The 27,697-nt window shown below is 42.6% G+C and overlaps 1 protein-coding gene across 1 annotated transcript in view; it reads left to right on the top strand.

Moving 5' to 3' along the window:
• PELI2 (pellino E3 ubiquitin protein ligase family member 2) overlaps positions 1–26,421 on the top strand; it is a 42,122-nt gene extending 15,701 nt beyond the window's left edge. Inside the window, exons 3-6 of the mRNA XM_018082174.3 lie at positions 15,368–15,469; positions 20,643–20,840; positions 21,136–21,324; positions 23,925–26,421. Of these exons, the coding sequence (XP_017937663.2) occupies positions 15,368–15,469; positions 20,643–20,840; positions 21,136–21,324; positions 23,925–24,491 (1,056 nt within the window). The 3' untranslated portion in view covers positions 24,492–26,421. The remainder of the gene's footprint in view (positions 1–15,367; positions 15,470–20,642; positions 20,841–21,135; positions 21,325–23,924) is intronic.
• The last annotated feature ends 1,276 nt before the right edge of the window (positions 26,422–27,697 follow it).

Raw genomic sequence — 27,697 nt, 5'->3', positions numbered from 1 at the left:
AAAGGGAGGTGGGCACAGTAAAGCCTGCACAGCACCTCTCCAGAACCTTTTCATCCCTCTCCACAGGGATCTGGGGGAAAAGCAGAGCAGTGTGCGTGTCTGTTCACTGCAGGGTTAGAAGGTGAGTCCTGGTTTATTGAGTACTAACTAGGAGGAATGTTTTCTAAATGAGTGTTTCCAAGAATCCTGAGTGGCTGAAGAGAGAGGGAGGAGAGCACACGCTGGCTTGGGAATTGATGGCTGGAGAGAGAGCAGTGGGGAATTCCTGAAGAGTTCCAAGAGCCTGGAGGGGCAAACTGGATGATGAGGGACCGGAGCTGAGTTTCTGTGTCTCCTGTGCAGGGTGGGAATACGGTGCTGGTGAACACAATTCTGTGGATAATGTCCTTTTGTCAATAATCCGCTGATTTATGCAGGGTCTCAGCGTGGAATTTGTCTGATTATGTGCAGTGGGTATGGATACAGTTAATCCTAAACACCTTATCCTGGTTCATCTGCCCGGTGATAAGTCTGGCTGGGCTGTTACTATGGTGAATGTGAGGCATCTTCCTGGTTTTAGCTGAGAGGGATCAAATAACTGCTGGTGTCCCACAGTATTGTGGGATGCTGGGAAGTCAATGAGGATGCTGAGCTGATGGATAATAACTTGTGCACTGTATTTTCCTTACTATTTATTTTTTAGTTAATTATATCCTGGTATGAGAAGTCAAAAAGAGAGAAATGGAAAGGAGCTTTGTGTGATGTTATCTTAACCATTGTCAGCTGGCTATTAATTAATTTAAATCCCAGTAAATTATTTGTGAAATCTGAATTCCTGAGCTGATTACTAATGGGATTCCATAGTGGTAAGCAATTTTCCAGCATTAAATGCATCAAGTGAAAGAAAATTTTTAAAAGACAACAAAGAAAACCCCAAATAACAAACCCCACAAACTCCATTTGAGAAAATTGGTAGCAGTTCAACTGTCAGAAGGGTAAATAAAATGCAACAGCTGCCTGGGGTTGTCTTGGCGATAAGGGGTTTTTAAAAGAGGCACGTTATTTATAATTAACTATAACCAAAATACCAGCAAAACTAAATAGTTGGAGAGATTCAGTAGGGTCTGTAGCTACTGCAGCAGGGACTGTGTTTTGGAAATCAAAGTTTTCTGCAATCAGTAAGAGAGTTACAGATTTCCTGGCTTGGATGAGAAGGGAATGGTGGAATTGCACAGTCTGTGTTGATGAGCTGCATTATACAACACTCTGCAGCTCTGCTGTCGAGCGTCCAAGAGGAGTTTGAAAAGCTGGAGAGGATTCAAACAGGAGTCACAAAACTGATTTGAAGGAGGGAATGGAGAGACTCTGCCTCGTAGAGCAGCAAATGAAAACTGGCAGCTTAAATGAGCTATTCCACGAGTTACTCACCACAGATAGTCAAAAACTGCCACTTATGTGGCAGAAAGTGGCTCAGGAATTTGCTTCTGAACTGCAGCAAGTGCCTAGAAATTCTCATTTGTTGCCGTATGAAAGCTGAAGCTCTTTGAAGAAGCCCGGTTTGCTTTTAATTTAATATATTTACACTTAATATATTAATGGTATCAAATCAGCATGAAGCAGATTGAAGTGTCCTAGCCAAGGGTGATGCACTTAAATCCATGTAGGAGACAATGGGATGATTTTGAGAGATCTCTGGGATGGGGAAAATTTGACCCGATGAAGTAATTGAGAGTTCAAAAATGTTCATTATTTCTTTAAGTGCTTCTTTTGGAGAAAATATTATAATGAAGTATGCAAAAGTAGGTGGTTATTCTGAAACAGGTGCTGACTGTTGTCTTTCAAATCCCTGTTTGGAGAAGGATGGAACATTTTTGTGTGTTGCAGTAGCCACTCAATGCAGTGAAAAGGGATGTGGAGGTTAGTGGATGTTACAAAAACAAATTAGGGCTGTTTGGGAGTAAATGCCAAAATGGAGTCTCTCTTTTTTTTTTTTTTCTTTTAGGTGTAGAAAATGACAGTGCTTATAGTGAGAGGATAATATCTGTGTATGTATGTGGGTAGAAAGCCTGGGAAGCATCAGTCTGGGAAGATTAAAGGAAGATAACATCTTTTATAGCCCGTGTGTGATTTGTAGCTCCAGCTCTACCTGCAGAGCCCTCAGGTTGCAGGGAAGGAGGTGGAAGCCTTTTCCTTCCTGGATGCAGGGAAAAACTCTCTCAGCTGTCAGGGCTTTGTGTTCCTGGTGCCTCATTAGACAAAGCAGGTGCTGGGGATCCACCTGCAACAGAGCAGAGATTTAAGGGATTATTTGCTGTTCTTACAGAGGCTCAGCAACAAAATCCAACATCAAAAAAACCACCCCTCAAACTGAAGTTTGTGTTTCATCTGGGGAATTGTAAATTTGGATTGATACTGTGTGAAGTGTAAAGTGTAGCTTGTAATCAACCAAAAATTCTGGTTTACAGCTCCTGCCATAATTTTAAATCCTTGTTATCCACGTTCCCTGACCCAACTTAACAATCAGAGGGCAAATCTCTTGAGTAGAAATAATTTTACATCAGTTGCCACCTACAGAAATGAAAAGGTCAGGATGAGATGGCTGTGATAAAAGGGGTTCTAAATTACATGTTATGTGCCAGAGCCACATTAGTAATAATGGTAGAGGGTGATAGAGCAGGGTAGGTTAATGTAGCTGAAAATACCCTTTTGGTTGTGAGGTATTTTCTACATATTACCTCACTTGTTAATGAGTAAATGCCATTATCCCAGAGATTTAATAAAGCATTGGAGGGTCAAGGCAAAAATGAATGTTTTGATAGGACAAGACATACTAAGAGAGTTGTTGGAAGTGATGTTGGAGGTGGGAGTGCAATCAGTTATTGAGACACTCAGACCCTTCCTTATGTGTTTGTGGAACTGAATAGAGGTTCCTCTGCAATTTTCTGAAAGTAATTCTCTAAGTAAAGCCAACTATTTGTGTACAATCTGTAAGTAAAAAGAGCGTTTATGTTGGCTCTGTGCTCTGCATTTCTTCAGCATTGCTCTGTTATTTAGTTCTTGTTTTTAATCAGTGTATCTGAACCAGCTTCTTGGGTGGTTGTGGCAAGAACTGGTAAGTTTTTTAAGTTATAATTATATTAAATGTGAATTTGAATACACTCTTCAGTTATATTGACTTTGAGGAGATTATCTTTTTGGATTTCCATTTATTATATTTGCTCTAAAAATATCTAAGCTCTTAATTATTTTTTTTTATCTGGCATTTGATCTGGATTGCCATTTTCATCTGTTGTCATTAATTAGGCTTCCTACTGGGTTTTGTAGCTTTACTTTTCATACCTTGTGAAAGAATCAATTGGTGTCAGTGCAGGTTCCCACATTAACTATTCTTAAATTATTTTCTGAGCTCAGCAGAGTGGTGGCAGAGCTTCTGCAATTTCATCTTCACAGTCACTGCTGTTTATTTATTTTTTTTAAAAAAAGCCTATTCATGATTTTTTTTCCTGCCTGCATGAGATGATCTGAAAATTTACTTGTAGACAGTGTTTGCTCCAAGGAGTCACTGGAGCTGCTTCTTAATTCACTCACCCGTGGTTGACTTCACTTGCCATTTGCACATCCAGTGTCTTGGGGATTCCTTTGGATACCATCCAGATATTCCAAAAGTGTGCAGGAATTTGACTAACATTCAACCCAGAGCCGTGTGATTTCCATATTTTTAGTTACATATAGATAGATAGATATTTATGTGTGTGTGTGTGTGTATATATATATATATATATATATTTTGAAAGTTGAAATGGGGCTTTTCAGCAGAGGGGTTGCAGAGGGGAAACTTTTGCTCTCTGACTCTGAAACCTGTCAAATGTTGCTTTTAAAGCTCTCAGAAACATATATTTAAATTAATGAATTTTGTCTTAAATATAAGCAATAATACTGAGCACACTTATCATCTTTATTCATCATCTCTGTTATGGGCAGCCTGACAGTGCTGTGTGTTCAACACTCGAAGCTCTGCCAGGAGAAGAATCAACACAGCAAAGATTTTCCTACTTGTTAAAAACCCGATTTAATCAACTGATTTAAGAAGTCAAGTAGTTTAAGGCACCAAATTAAAAACATGATTTAATACTGGGAAACACAAGTAATTTTGATGTAAGGAGCTTCCACCCAGGCCTGCCGAGGGGTAAAAAAAGGACCTTGAAGTGCTTTTTTGCTGTGTGTAATTTCATAAGGCTTCTGTATTCTCCACATAAATGTGGGCTGCTTTGTTCTGGGAAGCACTGGGTACTCTATAACCCTAATTAAAACTGTGCCTTATTTACACTGTGGGCCTGCTACGTGCATTGTGTCCCCGTTTAATGCTGTTTCTCAGTTTGTTTCATTCAGTATAAAACCTCAAATCCCATCCGTCGCTGGGAACTGGTCTGCGTTTGTCGTAGAAATAGTGACATATCCCAGTTGTAATTTTGCTGTTACAACTCTAGTCTTGTGCTGTATATTTTTATTTTTAAAAAGAATCTTTTTGACTGTGTGTTCAGGCAGTTCGGGTCTTATTACTAAAGGGACATGTGGAGAAAATGCGTTAGTATGGGATGGAGTTGTGAGAGAGCCTGTTTGGGGGAGGGAGGGCAGCAGGTCCTGTCAGTGGTAAAATCATGTGTGAAGTGCAGAGCTTCTGGTGAGCCCGTTCTCTTATCTGCCATTACATATGAATGGAAAGCAAGTTGCCTGTAAAGCTTGCCTTTAAATTTTAATAAACTGCAGAAAAGATAAGTGGTAACTCCTGGGTGTGGGTGCACCAGCGCAGGCCTGCCAGGACCAAACTCCAGGATTATACATTTTTTAAAACGGGTTCTTTGTGGCTTGAATTTTTAAGCTGGCACGAGAGATTTAAATTTCAGGGAAATAAATTTTTCTCTTCCTCTCCTCCGTCCGAATCAATCTGACTGAAAAACGACAGAAGATTTGAATTTGAGAACACAATGAAAATAACAGGAGCGGGGACCAGTAGAGGCGACTAATCCTCTAATTACTTTCTCTGAACACTGGGAATTGGGCTGCAGACTATCCCTCAGTACAATCTGGAGTAAGCTAAATTTATTCCATTCCAAAGCTATAAAGGGGAGGGAATTTGCTACCAGCTCGGAATAGTAATGGGCTCTGGTGGGCTTTATCTGATGGGAGGGAAGCAGATGTGGCTGCTCTTGTCGGATGCCCGTCTCCAGGCTCGGATTTTCCTGGGCCTTAATTGCCCCGAGCTCACCCTTTTCACACCCTGGGCTTTGAAATGTCGCTGAAGGGTTCCCCGGGTCTGTGAATGAGGAGGTGAAGCGCTCCGGGCACGGGGGCTGAGGATGTGGCACATTTACAACAGCGACTGTTTGGGTTGGACTGAGCTCTAAAAGTCCTGTTTGGCTCCGCTCTGATCCCAGTTTAGTGGCAGACATGACCTGTATTTTGGCTCAAGTGTGCTCAGACAGTTCTTTTGTACTTGCTTTGCTCTGTAATGCGCTGTTGATACTGGAATTTCCCCCAGTCCCTTATTCCACGCCGAAGCTGGTGAATAAACAGAGATGCAGAAGTCAAATAGGTGGCTTTCAGCTGAACCTCCCTGTTCTAGTGTCGAATGTGTTTTGTGAACCTGCATGGCAGAAGTTTTGGAGCGACACCCAGGGACAAAACATTGTGATAAATAAGTCCTAAATTTGGTTGTAAACACTTTGTTTACTCAGGTGAGTGACTGAGAGTGGCATTTGTACTTGTTGCTTTCTCACTGTCCTTCTTAATTTTCAAGGTGGAATTGCAGTACTGGTTACCACCTGTTCCCAGAGCCATGCCTTCTCCTGAGGGAAGAGATGGGGGTTTTTTTATTATTTTTTAGCTTGGATAATTGGGATAAAAAAAGAGTTGGGAATTGGGACCAACCTTGTTTTCAGTTCTACACAGATTCAGAGTTTACAGTCCTTATGTTTTGAAATGAGCTTGGCAAGTGCACTTGTAGAGAAGCTCCCACTTGTTAGCAAGTTGATTTTTCAGCTCCTGTGCAGCAGTGTAAATCAGGATTGCATTTTGACTGCTGTTTAGGGTATTATCTTGTTGACTTAAATCACTTAAGTACCTCAGTTAAACACAGTTCAAACAGAGTGTGTGTGTATTTTTAAATGTACTAAGTTGTGTGTAAGGAATGTGAGTAAGCCCCGAGCTTTACACGGGAAGATTCTTGGTGACCTGTATCAATAAGAACTGGGAAGTTAGAAATATTTTGTTTACTGCATACTCACAGGACTGTAAAGAAACCCAAAGTGATCGTTTTCCACAGCGAGATGTGTGGTATTAACATATGCTATTTCTTTTACTGGAGTATTAAGGGTACTGAGAGGTCAAATCTGTCCTTTTCATCCTTGTAGGAGACAGATCCTACACACATCCCCTGCTCTGCCTTCTCCCCTCGGATCTCTTGCAGTGAGGATGCTCTTTGAAACGTGGACTTAACTTGCTTTTCCCCAGGGCTGCTGTCAGTCATGTTTGTCCAGCTTGGTTCAAGTACCAGTTGAACTATTCTGCAGTTTATTTATTTATTTTTGTTGGAAGTCCCCATGAAAGAGATTTGCTCCAAAGTCCAGTTTTCAGTGGCTTGGTGCAGTTCCTGTAGGAATCCCAGACCAGTAGAAAAGATCCTGGTTGCTTCTGGGTTTGTTCTGTCCAAGAGTACCTTCTACCAGGACAATATTATAGTGTGATGTGTAGAAAGGAGCTTCTGCCCCTTGCTGGGTTTTATAAAATGCAACTGCTTTCTAGAAGCACTGAATGGCTTTTTGGCAAGAGGAAGTTTCCTTTTTTTTCCCCTCCTGAGAGAGTTTTGTGCAGCTGCTTTAACAGGTCTGTTAAGGTAACTGTCTGGAGAGCCTCTGGCTGCCTTAATGTAAAATTGACTTGTGTCAGACGCAGTTTATGGTTCCTGGGAGCTGTAGGATGATCTGCAGCCTCTCCTGGTGTTTTTATGTGCTCTCCTTTGGCAGGCAGGCCCAGATTGGTGCTCAGGGGTGCTTTGATTCACAGGAGCATTCACTGCTGATGAGCAGAGTGTACAAATCTTTCAGGCTGTGGATTGATAGAAGCCCTTGAGGGGACTTTTATCACTATATTTTTTTTTGTCTGGTTTTTAGTTAAGGATTCTAATTTGTGGGTATTTTGTGTGCTTGGCATATCTAAATACATAAGCGTAGCCAGGCATCTGCTGCTTTTGTTCCTGATGTGTATAAATGGATTGTAGACTGTTGGCACCAGAATGTTCAGTTACAAACACTGTTGCATCCTCCTCTAATTACTGATATTTTTGTGGGTGTGTCAAGAGTTTTGGGGGATGTGATCCAGCTGCAGTGACAAAATCATGTTTATGCCTTCATGTTTAAATCTGTAGGTTTGTGGTCTTCCAGGAGAAATCCTTACCCTTAGTGAATAATACCAGGAGTTTTGGGGTCAGAAGTTTTGTTTTCCAGAAGGTCACATGTCAAGGGAAGGTTTCACTGGTCTCCAAAGAAGTATCTTTTATGTCATTTGGTTGCAATTTGTGTGGACAAGTACATGGAAATCTAACCTGTAACACAGTGGGGGGGATCCAGAGCAGTTGTGATAAAGTGTAGCAGCAAAGTGTTTTGTTCAGAGGAGCATTCTGGATTTTGGGATAGATAGTTTATGGTTGGGGTAGTTGGTGTATCTGACACTTGGTGCCTCTGAGCTGTCTGTAGCTCTGGTCTGCTCAGGGAGAAAATTCAGCAAGCTGACTGAAGGAGGAAGAATACAGATGATTTCAAAGATGGGCGAAAGATCACGTAGTGATGCCTGTTGTATGAACTGGTGTCTGCTTTGAGCTGCTTTTACTTACTAAGAGGAACAACTTGGGTTGTTTTACCGGAGCTGGCCAGCAGTCCTAGGTATGAATGAGACAGGACTCTGCACTGTGGCTGCAACAGTGAGGATTTGGCCCCCTAAACTTCAATCTGTGCAATTTAACCAACACCCACTTTGTGTTCTGAAGATGTTTTGAAGGTTCATTTTTGTCTGAGGAGTAGCCTGCTCCACATTCTTCTCTGGAAAGTGTCTGTCAGCCCTGACCTGGCTTTACAGGATCTTATCTAGAAAAGCTTCTGAGAGTTTTGCCTCCTTACTTGCTCCAGTCCCCAAACCAGAGAGAATGGCCCATTTTTGATGCTGCTTCTGGAGAATACACGTGTGGTGTTGGCTGGTTGTCTAAAACTGCACACCCAGGCAGGTTCAGCAAATGCAGACAATGGTTTGACATCTGCCTGTTGAGTCGATAAATGGTGAATTGCTCAAGTGGTGGCACAGCCCCACGTGTGCACTCGGAGCAGATGGCTCTGATGTGCTCCAGACAAATGTGCTGTCCCTTCTGCCCCCTCCAGGCACCCAGCTCGGCAGCAAAGGGTACATGGAGCAAGCTTGGGAATGCTCAGAAAGCCATAAAAACTTGGAGTGCAAATAAACCAGACTGTGTTGAATTTGTTTCTGTGTAGGCACTGAGCCTTGAATTTTGGGGGATGATCTGCATTGTTGAAGAGAGGTGGGTGACCTGCAAGTCACATGTGTCAACTCCTTTATTGTGACAGGGATTGCAGACAGTGCATAGTTTTAAAGTGACAAAATTTAATTTCTTTGTGGCGGCACATTTCTTTCCTCACCTGCAGCTACTGACTCTTGCTCTCTTTTGACCATTTCCCAACACTCATTTAATTGTCAAGAGGATATTGACAATAATTGATGAGAATGAGAATAATATCTGAAATATTAGAGACAGACAAGGTGTTAACTGATATTCCAAAATGTTGTTCCAGTTGTAATGTAGGCAGTTTTTATAAGAGAAGGAAGGGAGAACATGGAAGAATGGGCTTGTATGGAGCTGTGCAGGAGGCAAATGCAGAATTAAAGAGCTGTGATTCTGGTTGGTGCAGATATTTCAGCCTCTCCTGGAGGACACGAAACCCATAAGGTTTCCGTAATAGTCTCTTATTTTCGTTGCAAAAGGCTAGAGGAAAATGACATGTAATAACTGTATTAGCAGCAGCCAGAGGTCAATGTGAATTTAGTGAAATGCAGTGCTAGAGGAGCAGTGATTCTGGACAATTACTGTTGGGTTCAAGTTGAGACAGAGTAAAACTGCAAACGTCTTTTAGTTAATGTTACATGAATTGACATTTGTCTTGATTTGCTGGGAAGCTTCCCAAGTGGGCGCACTTTTCTGATGTGGGTAAAATATCAGTGTCTCACGATCATGAGCTTCTGTTGTGTTTTCTTTATGGTAACTCAATGTCTGCTGATTCTGGCAGCCGGTCTGTCCAAAAATCCAGTGGGAATGTGATGTGTTCTTTGCTTTTAAAGGCTTCCTTCCTTGCTGGCTAAAGCTCCCTTTTAAGTTGCAAGATCTTTTGTCTGACATCCCTGAGTGTTTCTTGTGTTCTCTCTTTGTAAAAGAAATCGAAGGCCGGCAGCCAAGTCCGAGAGCATTTAACTCATGAAGGCTCTGCTGTCATTAATTTTGGACACGTCACTGTGGTGTGGGTCAGCCCGACTGCCAACAAAGAGAACTAAAGTGTTCCCATAAATCACTTGATTGTCCTAATCCAACCTAATTAACTAAACTAAAACTCCCATTCTGACGGAGCGGCCCTTCCTGTGAGACATCTGCCTCTTTCTTAATGGATTTTAGCCTTTATTTCTGCACGAGAGTTGGGAGCCATAATAACATTAAGTCCCTCTCCTGATCTTTGGGGAGTTTGCCTGGCACAAGGGAATGGTTTAATTTTAAATTTCCAAATGCATAGATTTTTTTTTTTTCCCCTCCCCTCTTCTTTCCTTGGAAACATGGTTTGCAAGCCAGAAGGAGGCAATAAAATCTCTATTTCTAGAAGTGGATTAAACTTGTTCCCTGGAAGCCTTGTAAGCAGCAGCCTGAAGGCTGTGAGAATTTTGGGATGTGCTTCTCTGGTTCTTTGACACGCTCCTTCCACGGGAGGTTTGACTTAATAGTGTTAAGTTGATGTAATCGTGCTGTGAGCTCCTGACCTGCTCTTGAACTCTGGGGCTGGGGATGACTCAGGGAAATGAGCCACGTTGTCAGCGTGCAGGAGTTTGCTGGATACACCGGGAGATGCTCTTGGATAGGGAACATCTGGCTGAGGGCAGAGGTGAAGTCTGTGTAGGAGCTAAAGGTGGACATTCTGATAAAACAGCCACCTCTGCTGTCAGGGTTAGGAGAGAGGGGACACTGGTGCCACTCAGTTGGTCACGCAGCCAATCTGCTGAAGATTTATTATTATTATTATTGTTGTTGTTGTTGTTACTTTTATTATTATTTTTATTTTTGTTCCCTCCTTTTTTTATACTTACTCTAAAAAAAGAAACCCCAACCACTAGGAAATGCCGTTTTTAAATATAACCATTGTAAATTCTTACTTCCTTTATCTGTCTACAGGGTGTTTTTATACTTGGGGTGAGGTTATTCTTCTTTCTCCCTTCTTGGAATGAAGGCACCCACCTTCCCACCAGTGCAGAGCACAGATTTGGGGTGGGCTGTGATATTCCAGGGTTTCACAGCGTTGCTGCTGGGAAAGCAGGTTGTGTTTGATCTCTGTTTGATCTTGGCTCCTCCGAGACCCGACAGATTTGTAAGTCGTAGCCTTTGGCTGCTGCTTTGATTGCCGGGGCAAAGGGCTGCCACGAGGTTTTTGTTCTCAAAACGCAGAGAAAAGGGCAAGAATGAAAAAGTGTGTGTAAGGAGGCAGGGGAAAAACCAGGGCCGAGTGTACTTCCAGCCAACAAGGAGGGATATAAATGCAAACTTGAAAACTAGCGAACTTGAAAAGCGAAAGAAATCAAGAGTAATATTTGCTTAGACCGTGTTGTTGTTGTTGGGGGGTGGGGTGGGGGGCTTCTCCTTGCAGTCTCTGGTGACATGTGGCAGTTTGGACCCGAAATCACCAGAACACGAATCTGGAGGCAGTGGGGGAGCTGTGTGGGGTTTGCCTTGGGCAGGGGGGAGGAGAGGAGTCTTCCTGCTTGGCTTAACTGTCCCCCAGCTGGAAAACCTCATGGAGAGGGATGGATTGCTGTGCAAACATCAGCTCTGTCTTGGAAAGATGCTGGGGAGATCTGTCCCTTCAAAGTATGGCACCTCAGGATTCCCCATTCCTTTTCTTTGGCGTTTGGGCTTTTTTAGATCCCTCAGTGCCAGTGTGGACATGGAGTCCCTAACAGTGGAATTATTCTGGAGGAATCTCTGTATTTGTTCCCTCTGTTCCTGCACAGGGTTTTTGTCAGTTAATCTCCACTTTCCTATCTGTTTCCTCCAAAGGGAATTGCTTGAATTCAGCAGCTTGAGACACTTCACCATATAAAACAATCTGTCGTTTTATGGCTGAATTAATCCAGCAGCTGAATAATTCCAGCCTGTATCTCCCCGCCAGCATTCCTAAAACACAAGAGGTGACATGTGCTTTGGATTTGCTTGCCAGGCTCAGGCTATATATATTAGTGAGGCTTTTCCAGAATTTGGGAACTAAGGGTAGTTGTTTGTTTTTTTTCTTCCTGAATTTAATGTATAATTTTCATGAAATCTTAAAGAACCTAAAAGACAGGAGCAAACTGATCTCAAATTAAGCACATGGCAGAGTAAAGGAGCCCAAAATGCTGGAAGTGTGTCTGAAGGAAGTGTTGTCTTCCACAGCCACTTGAGTGGAACCACAGCCCTGGGATTTATGGTGGGATATGATGATTTTTAAAGGTCTTTTAGAACATAAATGATTTTACAATTCCACACACCCAAGAGTTACAAGCTTTAAAAATACTCACTGTTGCTGCGGTGGATTTTGGCAGCCTTGGGGTGGAGGTGAAAAGGCAGAGGTAAAGTTTAGTGCCAGATGTTGGTTCTTTTGTGTCTTAATTCCTGCCAGAAAGTTGGATGTGGTGTTGTCCAGCCTGGACCTCTGAAGTTTTCTCCTAAAACCTGTGATGCTGCTCTAGATCCTGAAGGGTCAGGGCTCTTCTCACTACTTCAGTGACCACAGCAGGGCAATTACATGACAAGATCAGGGGGTTTGGGGAGGGAAATCCTGCTGCCAGGGAAAAAAAAGAGTCTGGAAATTTGACTGCTAAAAGCAGTTAAAAAGGCAAACTCACTATTGGTTGCTACAAACCAGTTTTAAGGGGGTTGGTGCAATCAGTCTCCAGGCTCTTTTGGGACTTGCAGTAGTGTGGTTCTGTTGTACCTCAAGCTGTCAAAAATCCTTCAGGATTTGCCTGTGTCTGCATTCCACTCAATACTGTTTTATTAGGATACTAGACTTTCACTGCTTTGTGTAGTTCCTGAAATACTGTTGGGTTTTTTTGTGTTTTTTTTTTTTTTTTACTTATAAGTGGCCAATTGCTTTGAGACCAGCACTTAAACTGCCAGTAAAGTGTCTTTTGAATTGGTGCTGAGCAGACTGTGAGAGCACACAAATTGAAACATTTCTCATAATGTTCTTGGGATGGTTTTTTTCCTCAAAATGATTACACAATTCCAGGAAGTTAAATGTAGCATTTCTCACTGAAACTAACTGGGTTTAAATAGTGGAAAACAAAGAGGAGAGGAAGTAGATGAGGGAAGAAAGTCGAGTGGGGAAAGGAGCACACACAGAAAAGATTGTCCTACCCTGGAATTTCAGAGGACATGCTGACCCAGGTCAGTATTATTAACATACCTAAGTTTTAAGCTCTGCAGCCTTAGGACATGACCTTACTAAGGAATTCTGGTTGTCTCACTATTTCCCTCTGTGTTTATTTCCATCAGACCTTAAAACTTTGAGTTTTGGGTCTTGCCAGAGCTTCCATTTGATGCAGGAGCTTCTCTGACAAGCTTAGGGCACACATCCCTGCCTGGGAATTTTGTCCTTCATTGTATCCCAGCTGCAGCACATTTCTGTGGGAACGAAGGAAATCTTGTGCGTGAAAGCTCTTCCTTTCTGACGTTTGAAATGGCGATATCTGGTAATACAAATATAAATTGATTATTGCCATGTTAAGCTGAAAACACAAGGTGTAAGGGTCTCCTTGTTTATCACTTTATTTCCTTTATATTCTAGGAACACCTGAGGGCTTGAGATCCCCTTGATAGTTGTCAAGTGTGCATAGAGAATAAAAACTTTCCATACACACTCCAGAGTGTCCCAGCAGGTCACAGCAACTGTGACTCCATCCAAATTGCATCTTGATGCTGTTTGTTCTTGCAGCATACTGTGTGTGCCAGCATAATGGTCATTGCAAAACACTATAAATAGGCTGGGAAATTCAGAATCTGCATATCACCGATTGCCAAATATGTTTGCATGACTTTTCAGCTGTTACAAGTCTTGGAACAAAATCAGGGAAGCTATGTCTTGAAAGTTTTAAGAAAAGAAAATACTGGGAAGGGACTGGAAAAGGTTGTCTTGCCTAATCACAGAATGGTTTGGGTGGGAAGGAACCTTAAATATTGTGCAGCTCCAACGTCCTGCCGTGGGCAGGGACACCTTCCACTAGACCAGGTTGCTCCAAGCCCTGCCCAAGCTGGCCTTGAACACTCATCCTGTCTCCATAGCAGAGCTGCTCCAGCCCTCTGATCATCTTTGTGGCCTCTCTGGACTCGCTCCAGCAGCTCCATGTCCTCCTTATGCTGGGGACCCAGAGCTGGAGGTGACACTGCAGGAGGGGTCTGACCAGAGTGGAGTAGAGGGGCACAGTCCCCTCCCTCTCCTGCTGCCCACACTGTGGGATGAGCTCAGGACACATTTGACTTTCTGAGCTGCCAGTGCACATTGCTGGGTCACACTGAGCTTGTTGTTCAACAGACACCTCCAATCCTTCTCCTCAGGGCTGCTCCCAATCTGTTCTCCCCCTAGCCTGTGTTTGTGCCTGGGATTGCCCTGATCCAGGTTCAGGTGCCCTTGGCCTTGTTGAACTTCATGAGGTTTGCATGGTTCCCCCTCTCTAGCCTGTCCCAGGTCCCTCTGGATGCCGTCCCTTCCCTCACCGCACAGGTGACTCCATCAACCCCACTGTCCCTGTCTCCCACAAAGATGTTAAATCCTTTTCCTCCAGGTGTTATCACCTAAGCCCAACTCTTTAGCAAGTGTTGGAGCTGCTGAGAGCTTTCAGCAGGGAGTTGTGTTGTAAAAGCACCTCTGGTGTTGTAAATGCGGGAGGTTTGCAAGAGAACAATCCTTCCATTATGTGTTTTCAATAATTCTGTCTCAAATTACCCTTGCTAACCCTTGGTAGGCTTTTAGTATGCACATAGATGTTTTTAATACCTCCAGCATTCAGAAAGATTTTTAATGATTTGTTCAATAATTGATGTGGCTTTGGCATAATTTAGGCTTTTGTGAGAGATGGCAGACAGATGAGTGGAATATATTTAGTTGTTTAGTTTAATCATCCCTGTCTGTGAATTCCTTAGGTGAAAAGCAGTATGAAGGAACGGAGCAAGTGAGAACCTCTTGGAGAAAATTATCCCCTCAGATGAAAGCTGCAGAAAGCCTTAATTAACCTATTAATTCACTGCTTAAGTGTCTGCAAAGTGTTTTCTGAGCAGTAGCACTCATTACCTTTCAGAATTGTGTGCACTTCTATGGACCTTATATTTACATCTGTATCCCTGTTAGCCAATAGTTTTAGTTTCTCAGCTCTTTTCCCTTAATCTTGGTAAGATACAGCAGAAAATAGGAGTTGTCCTGTTCTAGTCTTCTTTTAAATATTGAAATACTATTTAGTCTTTGATGCTAAATCCATATCTATAACTAGTTTACTTTGACAGGTAGTAAGAAGTAATGTTCCTTTAATGAGGAAAAAACCCCTTGCAAGTGCTTGGGTTTTGTCACCATTTATATAAAATTGTTAGGCTGTTTCTCATATAACCAGAAATTTACTTAATGGTAATGATATCCCAGAAATCCTGGCACTTTTAACTGGAAATCAGTTGAGTTGCTCACTTACCTTAAAAACAAACCAACCAAAACTCCCTAAACCCCAAGTCTGTCCTAGGTTACAAATTGATATAAAGGTTAGGAACTGAATATAATTTTGGAGGGAGAAGGTGTTTGGAGTCTAAACTATAAAAATGGTAAGTATTGGGTCCTTCTGAACTAGAAACAAACAAGTGCAGCTTGGGCTTTTCCATTAAAAACAAACCAGAAAGATCCCATTGTGTGTGTTTACCCAGCCTTGTAATAACATGTCACGATACACTGCTCTTCCTGATCGCAGCAAAGGTGTTTATGCAGCAAAATGAATTTGATTACAGTATTTTTGTGTGTAATGGACATCTCTTTTTTGTTGTTGTTGTTTTATTCACCAGGCAATCAGCTCTAAAGGTCAGCACAGTATCTCTTTCACATTGTCCAGGAATCAGACAGTTATAGTGGAATATACTCATGATAAGGACACAGACATGTTCCAGGTAAGACTCTGCAATACATGGATTGTTGTTTTAAAAGCACAATTCTGGGTATTCTCTGTGATCTGTGGGTTTTCCATGGTCTAACCCACCTGCTTTAATATGAGAGCACTTTGAAAGTTTGCTTTATTTTGCTCTTCTCAAACCCACACCAGCATCTGTTAATGTCCTTACTGACTTACTACTCCCACTGTCCTCTGCTTTTCCTCCAAAGACAAATAGCACTGCCTAGAAATGTGTGCTTGTTTGGATTCATGAATAAGCATAAAAATACACCCACCACCCTCCCATGAATCAAGTAGCTGGAGTGAAAAGGAGGTGGATAGGAGAAGGACATGGGATGGGAAGTAGGAAGGTAAAAGAATGTGGGAGCTGTGCCCTAAAGGAGACAAAGCAGTGATAGAAGGATAAACTGTTCTTGAGGGGTGTGCGAATGTCTCAGGTGGTGTAGGGGGCTGTGCTGAATTTCTCTGACCTACCATCTCTTATCCAACATGTGTTCACTCTCCCCTTTTTGCATTTGGGGTTTTCTGCAGCATTTAACACCTGGTAACCTGAGTTATTTCCTTGGGCAATGATTATTTTTATATATAATAAGGGAGCAGAAATCCTGTACGAACTTAGACTTCAAGCTTGGGGAAACCCAAACACACACACACAACCTTCTCCATTCTGGACTGATCAGATCTGTCTTGTCTGTGACTTCTAATTAGGGCATCTCCCCAGGAATCATTATCCCTTCTCCTCCAGCCTTTCATATTTAGGGGGGTCAGCCCTCAAGTGCTGTTGACAGAAGAAGAAATAGCTCTTTTGGGGTGTCTTTGCCTCTCGTGGCTTCTGTGTTTTGCTCTATATTAAATTTTCCCAATGTGACTGGAACTGTTAGGTCCAAATAGGAATTGATTAAAACCCCTCTTGTTCATTTGGTGCAGGATGAAGGATCACACACTCAGGGTGAACTGAAATAGCTTTTTTTTTTTCTATGTTTTCTAGTAAAAGAAAAATGTCCCCCATCCCTTTGGGTTACTGTGTGATACTCATTTATTTCTTGAGTGGCTCCAATTAAATTTTTTCCTGTGTATAAATTTTAAAAAGCCATTTTTGAAAGCTGGAATTTTTTACACTAAAATAATTAATAAAGAGTTGCAGGACAGCTGCTTTTCTGGGTGTATTGTACATAGACAGCTCTTCTCTTGATTGCAGACTGTCCTGGTGGTGGTTCCAGCTTTTATTGAGGGGGTTAAATCACAGATATTGATAAGGGTTAAGGCTTCTGCATTGTTATAAGTCCTCTTTTCAGTGCAGTCTGTTTCTTCTGTCTTGAGATGTGTAGATGGTCATGTTGTAACTTCCAAGTGCTGTTTCCTGGTTCATATTTCCACTCCCTGCAGCTGTTCCCTGAGGATTGCACTCCGTGCACTGGCCTGGAGGGGCTGGTGAGACGGGAAACAGGAATTCTCTGGTCGACTGTGGCAATGACTGGCTGCTGAAGTGATGCCAGACAGCAGCTTGGAGAGGTTTCCATTATAAAAACAAACCATTAGATTTTAATTATTCCCAGTAATCTGATTGTGGGCAGTTGGAGAGAAGTTACTTGAGGAGTGTTTTGTGCAGCCCTGTGGGATGTGATGACAAGTTACGTGTCTGTTGATCCACAGAGTGAAGTTTTGTTGTTGATCAAGCATCACTTGGATAGTCAGTCTTTGGAATTCACCATTTTCTTTGCAAATGTGTGTTTTCCTGGATTGTGTGGCACACTAAGGATGCAGAAGTTGAAGAGGGAAGGATAATGCCTGGACCACAGGATTATCCTGAGCATGGAGGCCCCACTTTGATGCTGTTGACATGTATTATCTTGGGCAAATCACTTGGCTTTTTTCAAATCTCCACTGCTTCCCCCTGTGCAATGGGATGGTTGCACTGCAGGAGTTCCCCAGAGTAACCCCAGGAAGGAATGTGAGAAGCTTGGAATGGTGGTTGTAACATTTTAGTCAGGGAGATCCAAAACGGGCAAAAGGAATGCCAAAAGTCAGGTACCATTTCTAACCTGTGTGGACTGAATCCATAGAGTTAAAGCTGATTTCCTGTGAAAATGAGGGAGATTCACAGTTCACAAAAAAGCTGTCACCTTTTTTCCTTCATCCACTTTAAGGGTCTGTTATCAGTCCTTTTCTTTGAAGGGAAATGTGAGAAGTGTTGTGTTGGTAACTTGTAGTCTGCGGTTTTACCGGAAACAAACAGGAAAACTTGGAAGATTGCAAACTCACAACAGCTTGTTTTATGCTTTCCAATCTTAAAACCAGGAAGAAGCAAGAGTAGGTGCTTATCTAAAGTGAGCCATACATTGAAAATATGGGACACTATACAAGGGACAGGAAGGAAATTCAGCAGACACTGAAGAGCAGTGTTCAGGCTGTCTAAATACCACTTTTCTTGACATTTTTCCATAATAAAAGGAAAATGACCATATTTTTTGATGGGATGAGAATGGGTTGATTACACCAGGAACCAAAATGTGTAGCTTCTACCTTAAATAACTTACCCAAGGAGCAGGGACATTCCATATGAAACGTGGGTTTCTTGCTGAAGAACAGCCCTTCAGAAGATGCACGGCCCAATTCTCCCTCTCCTCACAGTGAAATTCTGTTGAAGACCAAGAATGTGCAGCTGTTAAATTATCTGCTGGCAGGTTTTCTGCTTCTGCCTCGTCTCAGGAGGGAGTGTTTTTAATAGAACTGCTGTGATTGACAGTAGACACGAGCAAACTGATGGACTGCCTGGCTCCTACGCAGCCTTCAACAATCACCTGCAGTGGAGACAACAGACCCTGTCTTAGGCATCACTTGGAAGATTTATGGGTTGTTATTGGAAGCAGCTTTGTGAAATAATATGTAATATGACACAGTTAACAAGAAGAGTCCCAAAACACAGCCTGAAATTGGTAGAAAGAAGAAAGTCTTCTGTGCTGCAGAAGAAAAATGAGTAATGAAGTGTGTAAAAAGGTAGCTCTGAATAATGGAACTGGCTGTGTAGTGACTGTGGTCTGACTGCAACAGCAGATGAGTTCAAGTTTTTGATGGGTAATTTTGATAACATCAAGTTCTTCACTTATTCCCTTCAGAGCTTCTTGTCAGATGATCTCAAACCCAAATTCTTGATTTGATACAGAGCATGAAGAAATTGCCAGATTTTGAAGGCCACTTTTTAAAATTAAGTTCTGATGTTGAAAAGTAGCACAATACATGACTGATCCTCTAGAAGGCTTTCTCACCAAGGAAAAAAAGGGAAGAAAACCAAATATTTGAATTATTTGATGTCGCATAGACATACTTGTGACACGAATGAGATCAGTAAAGTACTTACTGTATTTATATAAAATGTTACTTGCCATTTCAGAGATTTTAAAAACCACATAAAAGGTTTGTTTATAGATTTTAATGGTTACATCCAAACATATTTGTATTTCATGTTACCAATTAGTGTGATGTGAGGAAGACTGGGAGCAAGCACTTGTGTGTTTTGTCATCCTTTAAGGAAAAATGAGGCAGGTTTTTCTCTAATTGCATCTAAAAGCTTTGGTGGAATGATCTGTTTCAGAGCCTGCAACAGGCAGAAACTTGTTATGAACAAACTAATTTCATGTTTGTTGTTGATTATCCTTTAAGAAACTCCACACAGAGAATAGTCAAAAGTTATTCATAAGATTCCCGGTGCTGACTCTTAACAGGAATTGCATTGGATGGGAAATAGAAGCCTGTTAGAAATAATACTGTAAAAAGAAGAAGAATATTGCTTTGTGAATTTTAGCTTCAAGTTGTCAAGTTCCATAAATCAGAAGTGTCCCATATTAAACAGTTTCTAAACTCCATCTCTAGGGTATTCTAGAAGTGAAAAATTGAAATGTACACTTTTGATTAGGCCTTTTTGAGTGTTTCCTCTGCAGCAAACTCATTTTCTACTTGGGCTGAGACCTGGGAGATGGAGAAAATAACTGGATGTGTCACATCAGATGGGAATTTTGACATGTGTTGGAGTGTAACCCTGCAAAGTAGAGCTTGAAGCAGAAGAGAAGTACAGGAGAGATCCCTGTACTATTTCTGTCAGTTCAGTTAGGCCAAGAGTTTAGGTATTAATAATATTACTTTCCTTGACTCCTGAATAACGTGTCTTTGCAGCAGATTTAGTTTGCAGAGGTGTTTGTTAGTGATGGAACCACACACATCTCATATTGCTTTGAAGAGCAGGAACTAAGTAAATGTAACTTCCTGGGGGACAGTGAGATCCTGTGCAGTGAGGAGGCTATTTTATATAAATGTAGATGCCTGATACTGAAGGTGGTTTCATGTGAGGAATATTCCTAATTCTGTTTGATCACAAGTTGTCTTTAAAATTAATATTCTGTTCCACTCCTTGTTCCTCAGCTCCCCTTCCCAGTTATGCTCAAAATTGGTGTAACACTAATTTGCCTGTAGAAATATTGATAAAGCCTCACTGTACGTTTGGTTGGCAGTCAGATTCCCTCTATCCATGTGTCATGAAGTGTTCCAGATGCCTGGATGTTCCCAGTTTTAGAATTAAATGGCATAGATGGCAAAATAGAAAAATATTCTTGTCTGCTGATCAAATGTGTTTCATTTCTGCTGGAGAAAGTTTATTAATTCTGTTAATCATGTGGTGGGTTTTACCTGAAAACTCTTCTTTCTGGGACCACCAGTTCTGCAAATCTGAAGGTGGGTAGCTTTTTGTTATGATGTGTCTAAAAAAAGTCCTTTATTTTCATGGCAAATTGCCTTGGAACTGGAAATGTGAATAAAACTTGTCAATCCAAGCCAGTATTTCCTTCACTGACAGAATATAAGTAATTTACTGTGGTTGGATGAGGAAATACAAGGTGATAATACTTTTTTGTTGACAATCCTTTTGTCAAAGCAATCAGCTCTGTTGATTTGTTTCAAGCAAACATGAACATCGGTTGTGGTAAGTGAAAATTTGCCATTCCATGTCAGTGAAGTGTTTCTGCCTGTAACAAATGCAGGTGAGTCTCTGATTGCATCTTGCCATCCAAAAATTGAGGAGACAGGAGTTTACTGATGCCATCAATATTAACTTATCAGAACAGTGCTTCACATTTGCATGAGTATTTCTATTTATATTTTTATCTTAATTTTGTTTGCAGGTTGGGAGATCCACAGAAAGCCCCATAGACTTTGTAGTAACAGATACTATTTCTGGAAGTCAAAATAATGATGAAACCCAGATCACCCAGAGCACCATATCCCGCTTTGCCTGCAGGATAGTTTGTGACAGGAGCCCACCTTACACAGCAAGGATCTTTGCAGCTGGCTTTGACTCATCTAAAAACATATTTCTTGGTGTAAGTACTACTAATAATTGTTATGAGCAAGCTCTGGGTTTTATTCTGTTATTTTCAAGCCCCAAAATCTCCTTGTACTACTTGACAACTTACACTGTCATTAGGCTTTTATTACCCCAAAGTACCAGCTGCAGTGTTAAGGAGGAACTGCAGTTTTATGTGCCTGAGTTATGAGCAGCAGAGACTCGTGGTCATAATTGTCTTTAACGGTGGAGCTCCACTTTAGGAACTGCTGGTGGGTTTTCCTCAGGTTGGTTTGATGTGTCCTGATGGTCACTGTGACTGTCCCACGCAGGAAAAAGCAGCAAAGTGGAAAAATCCTGATGGCCACATGGATGGATTGACAACCAACGGGGTGCTGGTGATGCATCCCAAAGGAGGGTTCACGGAGGAGTCCAAGCCCGGGGTGTGGCGGGAGATCTCGGTCTGTGGGGATGTCTACACGCTCCGGGAAACCAGGTCTGCCCAGCAGAGGGGGAAACTGGTGAGTGGGAAGTGACTGGTGATTAAAACAAAACAAGGGATGCTTGTTTTCCTGGCGCTGAGTGGAGGCAGTTGTGGGGTGACTGCAGAGTCATGGTGTTGTCCCTGGGTGGTGGGCACTGAAAGCATTTAAATATCTGTGTGTTACAGCAGGTTCTGCACTGCACTTCTGTTTCTGATATACAGAACACTCTAAATTTGCTGCTGAAGCCACTTTCCCAAGTGAAACAGCACAGAGTGTAAAAGCTAAATAAACTCTGCTCTTGAATCTCCATCTCTGCAATGTTCTCCTGGGATCTGGGGCTGTCTGGAGGTTACTGCACAGGGAGCTGTCTTTTGCAGTGCTGTCTGAAGGGTCCACTTGCATGCAGAAGCAGTTTGGACAACACACCTTCTGTTGGATTTACCTACCACTAGGAAAATAAGAGAAGCCCTGAAAGTATATTCCTGTTTTATCCTGTGAAGCAGGATGGGCTTTGCCTTTACCAGAAGTGAGAGATTTCACCTACCAAAGTCCTGTGACATTCATAACAAGAAGTTCCATGAAAGCACATGTGCACTTTTCAATACAAGATGGGAGAGAATTCCCATAGCTTTTGTTCTTTCCTCATCTCAAGACCTGTAGAGCCTACAAAGGAGAATGCATTTTATTTTTTCCTTTGGGGGCAGAAGGAAAAGGGACAAGAAATGATAGCAGTCAAACACCACCATGTAGACTGGGGGAATATCCTCCTCTTCTTCATGCCAAAGTTACTTTTGTGTTGCTACCCTGAGCTCCCGTCAGCTCGATGGTGTTGGAGGCATCCCACACACTCACACTGAACTGACTTTCCAACTCTGCCCTTGGCTTTGCAGAAAACTGACTGCTCAGGGAGTTATGGAAATGGAGTTGGACTGTTCTGCTTTCAGCAGACACCCTGCAGGACATAAATTGCTTTGTCACTTTTAACAGTGGCAGGCGAACGTCGCCCGGGGACTGGGACAGATGATGTGGCAATTGCACCCTTTGTACGTGGGTAGCAAAACACCTTTTTAGTGCTGCTGAAGAAAGGCACAGCAAAACAAATGAATTCCCCTTCCCTGCATCCAAAATGACTCGAATTCTCATTTCAATAAAATTACATGGCACACTGGTATTGATGTGATCAGTATTCGTTGATTGGGTTCGTAAAACCAAATGCGGGCTTGTGTAATGAATTGAACACGTTGCATATGAGGGAGCTTTTTGCTTTGCTGTTTGTGAAGGAATTATCTGAAAAGAGCATCAAATCCAGGCTTCTCTCATCTCTACTTGAGCCACTGAATTTTTCTGCTGGAAGTATTTTGCACTGGTGACCTCTTATCTGTGGTCTGCATTGTGCCATCGAGGTGTTCTGTGCAAGGATGATCCACAGTTAAGCTGTGAATTTAAACTGGATTAAAATGTAAATGCCAAATTGGTTGTCATTCATAGTATTCTGAGGCAGACATGATGATTTCATGTGACCTACTTAATGTGTTTGTTTGTATTTGGGTGTTTGTTTTGCATTAGTGGTATTTTCTACATCCTTTGCGTGTATAAAGCCAGGCAGTGGGTCTGTTTTCCTCTTTAATTTCATAAAGAACTTTTTAAATACATATTCATCATTACTGAACTGATAGGAAAAGCACAAATTGCTTATATGTTTGTGCCATTAAAATCAGGAATATTTCAGTGAAGTACAATGTGGTTTTGTCATAATCCCTTGAAAATGTTTCAGATAACTGCTTTTAATCAGACAAGAAAAGCCTTTAGGCAGTTCACACTGGGGCTGTATTTGCATGGAATACCTGAACTGTCCTGGATAGCAGTTTTCAGTCCAAAAAGGATTTTCTACTGAGTGAGCAGCCTCTCTCAGTCTCTGTGGGCAAAGAATTCCAGGAGAGAACCTGCTAATGCAGCCCTTAGGGAATGGCAAGTCTCCTCTTCAGTCTGTCATGAGTTACTGAACTGTGACAAAGGCACATAGAGAATCAATATTAGAGAGGGAAAGTGCATGCTCAGGGGTGGGGGGGTATATCCTTTCCCAAGGAATTGCAGGCAGGAAGGCTCTTTATAATAATTAGTATTGCTGTTGGAAATGCTGAACCTCCTGTATGAGCACAGAATAAGAAACCAGTGCTTATTAGGACAAGAGGGCACAGTCTTAAGCTGTGCCAAGGAAGGTTTAGGTTAGACATCAGTAAGAAATTTCTTACAAAGGGAGTGATCAGCCATTGGAACGGGCTGCCCAGGGAGGTGGTGGATTCACTGTCCCTGGAGGTGTTTAAGAAAAGACTGGATGTGGCATCAGTGCCGTGGTCTGGGTGACGAGGTTATGTTGGGCCAAAGGTTGGACTTGATGATCTCAGAGGTCTTTTCCAACCTAGCTGATTCTGTGGTCCTGTTCTTATAGTCTTTAAATACAGAGTTGAGGTGGATTCAGTCAGAGGAGGGGCCACAAGGCACCAATAAGACCAAATGAAGTGACATGTAGGGATGGTGATGCTTTGGTGAGCAAGACGATGCATTTGCAGAACTAACTTGGTTGTCTGTAAAAGCTCTCAGGCTGAACTTCACCTCCCCTTGTGTCCCACCACCAGGTAGAAAATGAGACCAACATCCTCCAGGACGGCTCCCTGATCGACCTGTGCGGGGCCACCCTGCTGTGGAGAACGGCGGACGGACTGTTGCACACCCCGACGCAGAAGCACATCGAGGCCCTGCGGCAGGAGATCAACGCCGCCAGGCCGCAGTGCCCCGTGGGCTTGAACACTCTGGCCTTTCCCAGCATCAACAGGAAGGATGTGGTGGAGGAGAAGCAGCCCTGGGCCTACCTCAGCTGCGGCCACGTGCACGGCTACCACAACTGGGGGCACCGCAGCGACACGGAGGCCAACGAGCGCGAGTGCCCCATGTGCAGAACCGTGGGCCCCTACGTGCCGCTCTGGCTGGGCTGCGAGGCCGGTTTTTACGTGGACGCGGGGCCCCCCACCCACGCCTTCACCCCCTGCGGACACGTGTGCTCGGAGAAGTCCGCCAAGTACTGGTCCCAGATCCCGCTGCCCCACGGGACCCACGCCTTCCACGCCGCCTGCCCGTTCTGCGCCACGCAGCTCTCCGGGGAGCACAACTGCGTCAAGCTCATCTTCCAGGGCCCCATCGACTGATGCCGCTCGGCGGCGACCACAATAAAAGAGTTTCCTTTCATGATTTACTGTGAAGATTTTTGCCACTAACTTCTAGATTTTACCCTTTTTTTTATAATGTTATTAATAGGGGGGGTGGTCGGGGTGGGGCTGGAGGGGCCGGGGTGGAGTTGGGATACATTGATACCTGGAACTCGACAGATATCAGTGGTTGTTGCATGCTCAAAAGCAGCATATTCATGAAGTCTTCTTGGTCAAATTGTAGTATATTTGTAATCTTTTTATTAGTACCCTGGATCAGAAAAAGGTGTCTTAAAAATGATTTTTTTAAGCTAAGATTTTTTAATGGAAAGGTTTTCTCTTCTAAACTTTGACAAGCCTTTAAAACCTATTTTTCAAATCTAGAAGGAACATACGGAATGTAACTTGTCTTTAATTTGCAATATAATTTAACTTGAATAGTTTCTCAAGGAGCTAATACAGAATGTGTGGACAACCAGAGGTGAATGTTCACTAGAGATAATTGGGTATGTAAGAGAAAAATTAGCTGCCTAAAGTGTAGAGGATAAAAGCTATTAAAATATCTATTATGGTATAACGCAGCTGGCCAAAAAGGCATCAAAGATTACTTGAAACTGAGGAAATCCTGTTTGTATTGATTTCCTTTCAGTGTAATAGATATCCACTGGCCATTAGGTGTGGGAGATGGCTGATTTTTTTTCCGTCTTTTTTTTTTTTTTCTGCATCTGGTAAAACCACTTTACTCTTTTGAACACTTAAGTTTTAAGCCAGTGTTTTCTGTGTCTGTGTAGTCTGGCCTTTTTATTTCTGCTTAACTTAGCTTGGCACGTCCAGGACCCTTGGGTGTGTGGAGGTCATGGAATCACAGAGTGGTTTGAGCTGGAAGGAACCTTAAAATCATCCACGTCCACCCCCTGCCGTGGGCAGGGACACCTTCCACTACACCAGGTTGCTCCAAGCCTCATCCAACTGGGAACAATTCCAGGGATGGGGCAGCCACAGCTTCTCTGACGTATCCAGGGATGCAGCCAGGCTTTACTGCAGGGATGGAAGGGGTGGTGCTGCAGCACAACGAGGTTTAGGTACAGCTTACACAGAACTGATTTGCAGAAACCTGACTTCAGGAGAGCACTTAGTCCAGGTTTAAATGTAAACCCACGGCTGGGAGTGTTGAGTTTCTCAAGTGCTTCAGTGCATCGTGGCTGTGTGTTGTTACCTTTAAAATAAAAAAAAACAATTTAAAATAAGTTATTTTTTAAGCTCACTGTAAAGCATTTTGGCTGGAAGGGGAGCATCATTTCCAGTTCAGCTGAGAATTTTTGTTCACTTTTCAACTTGCTGCCATCTGTCACCTTTTTTTTTCTTTTTTTTTTTTTTTGTTTTGCAGATTGAGTTGTGTTTGTATCTTTTTTTTTCCCCCCCAAATGTTTGCAAATCAAACAACATTCAAATGCAATCAAATATATGCACCAGGGTGGTACATCTGAAGTGGATCACTTGAAATTCCTGACTTTAAGAGAGGTGATAAATGTTTACTATGGAAATAATTAAATCAGAATTTCATATGAGATGTACCCTGCCCACTGTTAGGTTCATTTCATGCAGCATAACAATTCTTTGATTTTTGGCTGGTTTTTTTTTCCCTTATGCTTTCTGTATTCTTGGTATCTGAGGTATCAATCTATCCAGGTTAAATAAAAAAAAAAGATAATTTGGGAGAAATTTATAACATCTCTAGATGAAAATTGATCATTCAAGCTCACTTCTGTTTAATCAACTATAGCTTTTTGCTATATTTGTGCCCTTTGTATAAATATATAATTTATATGATTTTAATATATTCTGTATATATATACTTGAATTGGCCTGTTCATATTTTGGTTGTAAAATTGTTTTATAGTTAACCTTATAAACATTTTACATGTCCCTTGCCAGTGGTGATGGGATGGACTTTGTCTGCTGCTGTTTTTAATATAATTTTGCTGTATGCCTGTTCAGCATTTTAATAATTTGAAAAGAGCTTTACTTTTCTTTTTACGCTTTTGCTGTTTAAAAAAAACAAACAAAACACCACAACAATTCTGCAACATTTTTTTCCTAGAAATCCCAAACTGTACAGCTTTTTTTTGTCCCACTCAGTCACTGGAAATAGGATGAATCTTGTTAACCTAAAACTATATGCTTCTTCCTAGTGCCTTTTCAATGAGATCCTCTTGTGATTCCGTATATTCCGAGTCCTTGCTCCCACAGGACAACCTTGTGGCTGAACTTCACCAGGAGCATTGGGAAGAAACGCCTTTGGCCTCCCATTCCTGGTGGTGGCTCCGTCCCAGACGTGAAGGTGCCTCTTCCTTGTTCTCTCCAGCCCAGGTTCCTCAGGTCCCACATTGTCCCTGTTTAGCAGATACCTCATCTGGGAGAGGCAGCCTCGTCTCCACCTCCTCCTGCTGGACTCGGGAATGCTTCACCTCGTTCCTCACAAGAGACACTTCGGAAACAGGCTTTCAGCAATGGTTCCTGGGTGGATTAAGGCTGGGAGCTGTGTGCTCCAGAGGTCTGGAGCTCCAGCACTTCCCGGGTCTGCCTGGCATCCTGAGCTGGGCAGGATGTGCTCGTGTTTTGTCTCTGAGCCTGAATGGATTGTAAACACTCTGGCTCCCAGGATCCCACCTCTGCTATCCAGCTGCTTTCCTCCTTTCCTTCGCTGTTGCAGTTTAACTGCTGCTTCAGGGCTCCGTGGAGCTGTGCCCTGTGGGAAATGAATGTACAGTGTTGGAGGGATCCTCCCTGGAAGCACTGGCACACCATCAGTGTGTTTGGCTTGTGTGGAGCAGAGCACTGGATAATGGTTTGTATCCACGGGAAAGGTCCCTTTGGAACTGTTTAAACAGGAGTTTTTGCTTTCGCTGTCGGCAGTTCTGTATAACACTGGGAATGCTGCAGGAAGGAAATCTTTCAGAATTCCAGAGTGCTTCAGGTTGGAAGGAACCACAGTGGGTCATCTGGTCCTGCCTATCTGCTCAAGCAGGGCTGTCCTAGAGCACATGGCACAGGGTTGTGTCCAGATGGTTCTGGAATATCTCCAGTGGGGCAGACTCCAGGCCCTCTCTGGGCAATCTGTTCCAGTGCTCAGGAAATAAGTTCTTCCTCATGTTCAGGTGGAACTCCCTGTTTCTGCCTGTTCCCTCTTGTCCCACTGCTCTGCA

This window comes from Manacus vitellinus, unplaced genomic scaffold, assembly GCF_001715985.3.
Source record: "Manacus vitellinus isolate BGI_N305 unplaced genomic scaffold, ASM171598v3 scaffold_6_pilon, whole genome shotgun sequence".
Lineage (NCBI taxonomy): Eukaryota > Metazoa > Chordata > Aves > Passeriformes > Pipridae > Manacus > Manacus vitellinus.
The sequence above is the reverse complement of the archived record's forward strand: the minus strand, read 5'-3'. Positions and strand labels throughout refer to the sequence as shown.